Source organism: Pangasianodon hypophthalmus, chromosome 30, assembly GCF_027358585.1.
Source record: "Pangasianodon hypophthalmus isolate fPanHyp1 chromosome 30, fPanHyp1.pri, whole genome shotgun sequence".
NCBI classification, from domain to species: domain Eukaryota; kingdom Metazoa; phylum Chordata; class Actinopteri; order Siluriformes; family Pangasiidae; genus Pangasianodon; species Pangasianodon hypophthalmus.
In genome coordinates, this window is record NC_069739.1 from 11,691,961 (window position 1) to 11,701,755 (window position 9,795).

The window sequence follows — 9,795 nt, forward strand, 5'->3', positions numbered from 1 at the left end:
GAGATTTGCAAAAAGATGTACAATTACACAACTGTATATTATTATATATTATTATATTATATTAATATACAGTTGCTTTTTTTAGGCTTTTTTAGGTTGTACCAGCTTTGGCTATTTCCCAGAGGACCTTCTTAACATTCATCACAGATATACAGATATACAGTTAATATATATCGTGTATTGTTTTTCTGACCACCATTCATTTATTTACATACAGTATGTATAAGTTTATTTCACAAACAGAAGACAGTTTCATTGTGGGGCATGGTTTAGCTGTGTTTTGTAAATGGAAGGGGGGGAGTAGTCTTGGAGAAAGGAATGGGTGAGTTAATGAATGAGCATCCACTTGTGTGTAATTAACAATACTCCATCTTTACCCTGTGTTTCATGAAGCGAATGCCGAGCAGAGAGACACAGTGGTGCAGAGCAAAGCGATTTCTCCTGAGCCTGTGGGTGTGTAAGACTTTGTGAAGTTTTGAGTTCAGTGTAAAAATATTTCAGTTTAGAAGGCCGTGCTTGAAAAGCCGAGCAGAGCCGAGACCCCAAAATAAATTAACACCACACTATGAAAAACTGGGAGAACTTGCAACTTGCCTGTAGCTGAGATCATCAAATCCTTTGCCAGCTTACACCAGGTCCTACTAGGAAGTGCTACGTCCTACCAATAAGAGCTGCTACGACTATGAGCCCTTTCTGGAACGTTAAAACATTGATAAATTTATTAACACACAGAATTATGCAGTGCTTTATATCCACACAGTATCATACAATAACATTATCATTTTGCATCTTCAGTGTCTTGAGGCAGCACTGTCGGAATTGCTTGAATGTCGAAACAGCACTTGTCGGTGGTGAAAGGTTTATGAAATTCCTTCACAGTTTAGTAACGTGAATATTATGATTCCTCAAACAAAAATATTAAGACTTTCATGTAATATGAAATTTAGTATGTGCATGTGATTATGCCTCATACTTTACATACATGTGAAATTTGGGCCACATCAATTGATGCACAATGGAATTCTGCTTGACTTTTTGCTTGCACACATGAATCGATCACATCGCCATGGCACTCATTTTCAAGATATCAACATTTTCACTGCAGTTTATAATCATGAGTTTGTTGAGATCATGCTGAATAAATTGAGCATGAATCTGGTGAACCCTCACAGAGGCATTTTGAAAGGTTTGATTTATAACCTTCACATCCTGATGCCAGTTAGTGGCACTGTAACAGTGAATCAGTATTAGCAGGTAGGTGTGATTGTACCTCATCACTGGCCATGCATGTGAACTTCGGGCCACATCAGATGAAGCAGAGCGGACTTACACACCTCCTCTTTAAACTGCATGATGGGTGAATTGATCACATTGCCATGGCAACACTGTGCATAATATCGTCATTTCTTTTGTGATTTTACTCCATGCTGACCAAATTTGATATTAATCTGATTAAACACTCTACGAAGAATATTAAAAACTTTGATTTATAAGCTCCACTTCCTCTTACAGGTGATGGCATTATGACAATGAACCACTAATCCTGTGTATATGTAACTAGAATCACTCAGGTCATGTGTTTCATATGTGATTATTCCCCATCATTTAACATACACATAAACTTTTAACCAGTGTAAAGTGGATTTACGCCACACCTTTTCTGTTTGTTCATTAATTGATCGAGTTTTCATGGCAACACCATTTTCGCTATCAAACATTTCTTTGAACTTCAAGGATATCTTGAATTATGCTGACCAAATTTGGTATGAATCTGATTAACAATGTATGAGGAGGATCTAATAGATTGGTTTATAAATTCTACTTCTCATTGCCAGTGGGTGGCGCTATGAAAATGAATTGGGCCCATCAGACCTATTTCACTGGCCTGAGTACTATCTATTGAACAATAATAATAACAAGAAGGAAAATTCAGATAGGGCTCCAGCACCTTCAGTGCTTGGACCCCTAATAATAATAATAATAATAATAATAATAATAATAATAATTCTACCAGACACAGTACAGGGCTTCACATGCTTGGGCCCTAATAACAGATATAATGACAAGTTTATACGGCCAAAAGTATGTGCACCCCTGACCATCACATCAATATGTGCTTGTTGAACATCTCATTCCAGATTTATTCCCTCTGTGTTTGCTGTTATAATGAGCTCCACTCTTCTGGGAAGCTTTCCACTAGATGTTGGAGCGTGGCTGTGGGGATTTGTGTTCAAGAGCATTAGTGAGGTCAGGTGCTGATGTTGGGTAAGGAGTCTCCAGTTCCAGTTCATCCCAAAGGTGTTCAGTGGGGTTGAGGTCAGGGCTCTGTGCAGGACACTCCAGTTCTTCCACTCCAACCTTCACACACCATGTCTTCATGGAGCTCGCTTTGTGCACAGGGGCATTGTCATGCTGGAACATCCCTCAGTTCCATACAAGGACATTTTATACAATCGTGTGGTTTAAACTTTGTGGCATCATGATGGTCAGGTGTCCACATACTTTTGACCATATAGTGTAAGAGCTTTTCACTGCAGCCTTCTGGTTAAAGCAGATCTCTCCTTACTAGTGGAGAAGACAGCATGGGTCTGGTTGGAGAAGACTCCAGCTGGTGTGAACCCTGTCCCTTTAATTCTCCTCCTGATGGAGTGTAACATGACTCCAGCTTCTTCTCTGCTCTGAGCTGCAGGATGTGCTGACGTGTCGGCTTGTCAGGCACTGTTTGCTAACCTGGCACAATGACTGCACTCACTTCACATTTTAAGCTTTTTATTCTATTTATCTGCATTTGGTTTTCACGAGCGTCGCTACATCGGCGGTTCTCTGACTTTAAAAGATGTGCTGATGACGAATGTAGCAGTAAGTAGCTAGCTGTAGCCGGGCACAGTTACAACTTTTTTAACCATTAACCTTAGTGCAACAGCTGAGCAGCTTCAGCTACAGTGTGTTTATATCCCCTGTCGTAATATTGTCGTGATATTAATAATCTCACTATAATCTCCACAACTCAGGAAGGAGTATATTGTTTATACAGAACAGGTTAGCTGGTTAGCTAGCAGCCACAGCTAACTCAGCCTGAGGTAGTTTATTATGGGGCTGCTGGGAATAAGCTGCTTGTTTCTCTGCTGAAAAAAACAACAACAAAAGAACCCCTCATAGAACCTGTAATGGTTTTAATGGTCATAATGGAAGTTGTACTGGTTTTAATGGAAACTCTAATGTCCCTGTGGGTCTCTACTGGGAATTTCTTACCTTCTCTTGGTGGCATGTTATGTCTAGTGGATACCATTAAGGACCTGTAATGGTTTTAATGGTTAGTTGATGGTTTGTGGTGGTATTTCTAGTGGAAACCATTAAAATTTCTGTGATGGTTTGTATTGTTTTTTTGTTGTTTTTTTTTTCCAGCAGGGATGGCTTTAGTTATTTAGCAACATTTTGGTCCAGATGTAACCTGTGATATTAAATTACTGCTCATGTGTACCAGCATTAGGCGTAATTATCACCGTGTTATTTTGTTAATGTAACCAGCTGATCAGTAACTTACTCTGAACAGATACATTAAGTGTCGCAGCTTTGTTCAAGCTCACAAGTCCTTACCTCACATTACAGTCTTCTGTTCACTGAATTCGTTTATCAGAAACACCGGTCTGAAATGTAATCGAGCTGTGCTGACAGTAAAATACACCTGTGACCCAAAAATTAGATACTGTAATTCAAAACTACTGAAGGCAAACGCTTACCATGTAAATTGTAGAAGTGTATTTTCATCCAGAAGTATTTTTTCTTTCTTTCCTCAGTGCTTCTTTGTCGGGGGAAAGCCTCACAGGACTTCACTGGTCCAGACTGCCGTTTTCTGTCCTTCAAAAAAGGAGAGACTATATATGTGTACTATAAACTCTCGGGACAGAGGTCAGATGTCTGGGCTGGAAGTGTGAGTAAGACAGTTAATCATTCATCACTTGTTGTGCGCACAGTACGACTGTAGAAATCACACTGACCCACTCGCTGACCCACTCGCTGGCGATCACTTGGTTGGTGGACATAGCAGTGTGTACCCTACATGATCGATTGTACACGAGGTGCACACACTTCGCACAGTCTCACCTGTATCACATTTGTTATTACTCAAACATGAAGCGCCACTGTGAAACAATACATAACCACTTACCACAAAATTTGGTTCTGAGGATAATAAACATAAACCAAAGCTCAGTATGAAAAGTGACGCAGAGTTTTAGTAGGTTCTCTTACAGATAGTGTGCAAATGAACGCTCATTAAGATTAGCAAAACATACGGAGCCATTCATGTATAATTTTAATAATAATATTTTTACATTTTTTTTTTTTCTACATAGACTTTCCATACTATTTGTTTAATGAAGTATAGCTCTAAAACTTCAAATGCTCATTTGTTTCTAAAGGTATAAATAAAACATATATTTCATACCTTAATTTGTATCATTAATAGGCACGGATGACCATCAAATGAATTTAATTAGAAAGACGAGGACAGGTAACATAACAGTTAAAAAAAAACATCCCTGGATGACAGAATTGTAAACAGATGTACAATTACACAACTGCATGTTACTGTACTTCACTATGAACAAAAACCTCTATTTGTTTTTTCTTTTGTTTGTTTTTTTTCCTTAGGTTGGTAACAGCTTTGGCTATTTCCCAAAGGACTTTCTGAACATTAATCACATATATACAGAAAAAGAAATAGAAGTATCTGCTGAGGTAGGTGTATAGTTTTGCCGTTCATACACTAACATACAGTATGTATAAGCTTGTTTCACATCTCCACTCTAAGTTTCATAGTCTGTATGAAAATTTGTAATAATCAAGCACCCTTATGTTCCTTATCACTGTGATAGTACTTAGTAGCCACACCTTTTTATATAATGGCTCATTAATAGATTTATGTGCTCCATGTTTTTTTTTTTTTTTTTTTGTTATAAAATTGATTCATTTCATATTATTAAACAATGTAATAGAACTTGAGTTCATTTGGAAAGTAATCTGTGTTTCAATGTTTTTCAGGAAACTGACTTCGTCTGCTTTGACACTGGACTAGATAAATTTGAAAGCTATGACATTGATGTGCTGCTAAGAAACTCATTGGTAAAAGAGGTTCATGAACCAAGCGATAAAACAGAAGAAGTGGCTCTCAGTGAGGATGCTGTTAAGGATGGAGAGACAGAAGAAACTAGCAGGGATATTGTAAATTCTGACTCATTGCATACAGGAAGTGAAGATGAACACACAGTTGACACAGAAGATGACGGTGATTTGCAAGATTCTGAAACTGCTCAACTGCCATTGGAAACAACAGCTTCATATGAAGAGGATAAAGACAGCTATGTTGTCAGTGACACTGGTGAAGGTATTAAAAAGAGAGCTGATGGTGTCTCTGATCTGGAGCAAGCAATGGACAAAGACATGCCAGATAAACCTTCACCTAATGATGCAGGAGTTTTAGAGAAAAGTGACCATACAACACAGGTAGAAGCCTTTTCCGAATTAAAAACTAGTTTAGGCACAACTTTTGATGCTGTTACCTCAGATGATGAAAACACACGGAAAGTAACCCCCTATGATGATGATGATGAAGATCAGAGCAACGACATAGTTGAGCAACCAAGTGAAGCAGAAGAGGAACATGTTAAAGAGCCTTCACTGCTTACTTTTGAAGAGAAGCCCCGTTATTTTGAGGACAAGGTTCCTGAAGCAACCAAGTCAGAAGATAAACACGTTCCATTTCAGAAAGAAGAAATGGCTCTCAGTGAGGATGCTGTTAAGGATGGAGAGACAGAAGAAACTAGCAGGGACATTGTAAATTCTGACTCACTGCATACAGAAAGTAAAGCTGAACACACAGTTGACACAGAAGATGACGGTGATTTGAGAGATTCTGAAACTGCTCAACTTCCACTGGAAACAACAGCTTCATATGAAAAGGAGAAAGACAGTTCTGTTGTTAAAAAGAGAGCTGATGGTGTCTCTGATCTGGAGCAAGCAATGGACGAAGACCTGCCAGATAAACCTTCACCTAATGATGCAGGAGTTTTAGAGAAAAGTGACCATACAACACAGGTAGAAGCCTTTTCCGAATTAAAAACTAGTTTAGGCACAACTTTTGATGCTGTTACCTCGGATGATGAAAACACACAGAAAGTAACCCCCTATGATGATGATGATGAAGATCAGAGCAATGACTTAGTTGAGCAACCAAGTGAAGCAGAAGAGGAACGTGTTAAAGAGCCTTCACTGCTTACTTTTGAAGAGAAGCCCCGTTATCTTGAGGACAAGGTTCCTGAAGCAACCAAGTCAGAAGATAAAGATGTTCCACTTCAGCCTCCTGCCTCAGTTGAGGCGACGAAGGATGACAGCATGTGGTCTACTTTAGGGGACACAGTTTTTAAAATTGTGAGTGGAGGTGAGAGGACTGATTTACCTGAAGATGATGACGACGATGAAGAGGATGACACTCATGCTAAAACAACTGAAAAAGATTCAGATGAGCTTCAGACCATTTTGGTTCATGACTCAGAAACAAATGAAGTAGCAGAGGAAATGAAACCCTCCATTAACGACTCTGTGATGGATTCATTAAATGACAATAAATATGCTGAAGTACAGGAACAAAACGCTGATGTATTAAAACATGATAAAGAATTAGAAGAGATTAAGGGGAAGTCTTTACATCTGGATGAGACCCTTATTGATGCTGTTGAATCTGAATATGATCCTCCAGCGTCACCGTTAGAAGATGTAAAGCTAGTGTTAGACAAACCCAATGAATCCTTTGCAGAAAAAAATATTTTGAAGCCAAACCCCAGTGAAACAGAGTCACACAAATCTGAGGCTCTGTTCAAGGAAGATGCTCACAGTGTACCTGAGCTGGAGAAACAGACAGATGAACAAATAGACAGAGTTAAAAATGAGATCATCAATTTATTTGAAGAGACACTTAAAACAGAAAAAAGTGAACCTGACACTGATGAGGAGGAAGAGGATCTTGTGGAGCTACTAGAGGATGAAAATGCTGTATTATCCGCTAAAAGTGAGCTCACTGATAAAGCTGAGGAGATACTAGAGGATGAAAATGCTGTTTTATCCACTAAAAGTGAGCTCACTGATGAAGCTGAGGAGATACTAGAGGATGAAAATGCTTTATTATCCACTAAAAGTGAGCTCACTGATGAAACTGAGGAGACACTAGAGGATGAAAATGCTTTATTATCCACTAAAAGTGAGCTCACTGATGAAGCTGAGGAGCTGGAAGAATCCACTGAAAACACCAACCTTGAGTCTCAAATAGAAAAAAATGAATTAGTCACTCCTAAACAGCCACATGACGACTCGCCCAAACAAACAAATAAGAACATGTCAGAACAGATAAATCATGATGGGAAGACTGGCATGGAAACGTTGCTGGACATCTCAGTCTCCTCACCTGATAATGAAAATGAAAATGAAAAGTCTGTTGAGAGTAATGGTGTAGATGAAATTCGGAAGGATTCTGCCCTCAGTGAAGAGCCTAAGTACAGTGACAATGTGCTGAGACTCACACTTTTGAGAGACCACTTTAAGGACGATGAGATAGAACGCATTTTGCGGCACCTTACTATTAAAGACCTTTACGAAATTGAAGCGATGTTCACCGAGTTGGATCATCAGCTGAACTCTGCCAGGCAGTCTCACTCACACAACAGTGAGGCCCTAGAGCATGCGCTGGAGAGTATCGTAGAGGTTTCCGAAAATGCCATACTTGATGAGATTGACAGAATGCTGGATGCTCAAGAGCAGAGGGCACTGGACCTTGGACAGCAGATCGACCAAGTCATGATTGATGAGCAAGCTGCTGTTTTGGATGACTTTCAGGAGTTTGCTTTTTATCTGCATCAGAAATACAGTACCAGCGTCCCATCAGTACAGGAGAGCCAGTCTCGCTTTGAAGCGGGTAAGTCTTATCCTTGGAGGTAATTTGAAAGTCATTCTTGACTATTTTGAGCACCAGGGCACAGCAGTGCGAAAAGTATAACCCTGTGTTCGTAACATCTATGCAGTACATCTCAGATCAAAATATGCGTTCTACAGAAATCAGTAGTTTAGCCATGAGTAGTTTAGCCATCCTTTTAACATTAATATTGCTGTTTATAAAAATGAATATTCTGTACAAAGGTAAATATTTCTTTTCCAGGATTTATTCTGAGTATTCATAGACCTTCCTTATTTGAACATTAGAACCTGGGTATATACAAAAAAAATAAAAAAGCACAGGCGGGATGATAAACCAGATTTCAAAAATTAACATTAAATGAAACAAACCTCTTTTTGTTACTTAATCTTATTCTCTGAGTAACAGTTAATTAGTACAGCAGCCTACTAAGATGACCTAAAGATACTCAGCTGCTCACATGCTGTGCTTTTGTGCTTTTGCTTTTATGGTTATGTATTTTTCAATATTAAACCTCTAGTAATAGACGAGAATGCCTGAGTGGTTACCTGAAATGTAAACTTTAAATAAAAAAGTGCTCATGGTTCAAAAAGCCCGTTATACTGATGCTTGTTGTGAAGCAGAGAATGTGTCTGAAGAGGTGGAAAATCCAGTGGAAACCATCCCACTGACCGAGGCAGCTGAAGCTCCGGAGGTTCATCAAGAAGCCAGTGAACTGTTCATTGTGAAAGGTCAGGACGGTGAAGCGCATGGCCAGGACGTGGGCCGTGGAGAAGATGGTGGACATTTCAATAAAAATGAAGACATTCAAGCAGCGTTTCAAGACACAGCAGAGATTCAGAGAGGACCACAAGCTATTCTGGAGAATCCTCTCGACATATTAGGATTTGAAATTGATCCGTCTTCAGGTTGGTGTTTTTTTGTTTATTTTTATTTTTTGTTGCTTAGAGTGGTGTAACCCTTGAATTGTTTAGATAACATTTTAATGTTAACGCTTTAATGATCAGATTCATTGGACTCTTCACGGGCCTCTGATTTCTCTGACAATAACGCAAACTATGACCAAGCAAGCACTTCAGCCTCGGCTCAGGCCTGGGACTTCCTTCTTCTTGCATCTGAATTTCTTGGAGTGTATGCAGAAATTGTAAGTAACCTTTCTTTTTTTTTTTTTAAATTATGCTGCTTTGTAGTTTTACATTGGCAGGTTTAATTGGAATATGTTGGACGTTGTTTGAAATTGGGGATAATTCGCCTTATCAGACATCTCCAAATGTTTTTTTTTTTCCCCCTCCAGTGTGTTTTATCGTGAGCAAGTTACACATCTGTTACACATCTGTTCACTGGGCATGAAAGGGTTAATTCAGTATCACGAGATAAATAAATCATGATCTGGAGAAAACAACTTTTATTATCGCGAGATCACAAGAAAAAAAAAAAGTAAATAATAACGTATGGCCTTTCTGGCCTTCCGTAGTTTACTGCTGAGTGTGTGAGAGTGTGTGTGTGTGTGTGTGAGAGAGAGAGAGTGTGTGTGTGTGTGTGAGAGAGAGAGAGAGTGTGTGTGTGTGTGTGTGTGTGTGAGAGAGAGAGAGAGAGAGTGTGTGTGTTTGTGAAGGTGTGTGTGTGTGTGTGTGTGTGAGAGAGAGAGTGTGTGTGTGTGTGTGAGAGAGAGAGTGTGTGTGTGTGTGTGAGAGAGAGAGAGAGTGTGTGTGTTTGTGAAGGTGTGTGTGTGTGTGTGTGTGTGTGAGAGAGAGAGAGAGAGAGTGTGTGTGTGTGTGAGAGAGAGAGTGTGTTTGTGAAGGGGTGTGCGTGCGACTGAGTGTGTGAGAATT

At 39.3% G+C, this 9,795-nt stretch overlaps 2 protein-coding genes across 5 annotated transcripts in view; one reads left to right on the plus strand and one right to left on the minus strand.

Annotated features, from left to right (window-relative positions):
• Positions 1–3,849, minus strand: part of disp1 (dispatched homolog 1 (Drosophila)) — a 47,682-nt gene extending 43,833 nt beyond the window's left edge. Inside the window, exons 1-2 of one of the 2 annotated variants that reach the window (XM_053231743.1) lie at positions 3,741–3,781; positions 595–693 (exon numbers count right to left, since the gene is read on the minus strand). Coding sequence is in view for 1 of the 2 variants with exons in the window: in XM_053231742.1 (XP_053087717.1) it covers positions 3,741–3,743 (3 nt within the window). In the remaining variant the exon portion in view is untranslated. Of the gene's footprint in view, positions 1–594; positions 694–3,740 lie in introns of both variants that reach the window. The other variant, XM_053231742.1, reaches the window with a different exon arrangement.
• Positions 2,605–9,795, plus strand: part of mia3 (MIA SH3 domain ER export factor 3) — a 24,700-nt gene continuing 17,509 nt past the window's right edge. For 2 of the 3 annotated variants that reach the window (XM_026918493.3, XM_026918495.3), the window contains exons 1-6: positions 2,605–2,859; positions 3,798–3,931; positions 4,654–4,740; positions 5,044–7,966; positions 8,584–8,871; positions 8,971–9,107. In XM_026918493.3, the coding sequence (XP_026774294.3) occupies positions 2,739–2,859; positions 3,798–3,931; positions 4,654–4,740; positions 5,044–7,966; positions 8,584–8,871; positions 8,971–9,107 (3,690 nt within the window). In that variant the 5' untranslated portion in view covers positions 2,605–2,738. The remainder of the gene's footprint in view (positions 2,860–3,797; positions 3,932–4,653; positions 4,741–5,043; positions 7,967–8,583; positions 8,872–8,970; positions 9,108–9,795) is intronic. The other variant, XM_026918494.3, reaches the window with a different exon arrangement.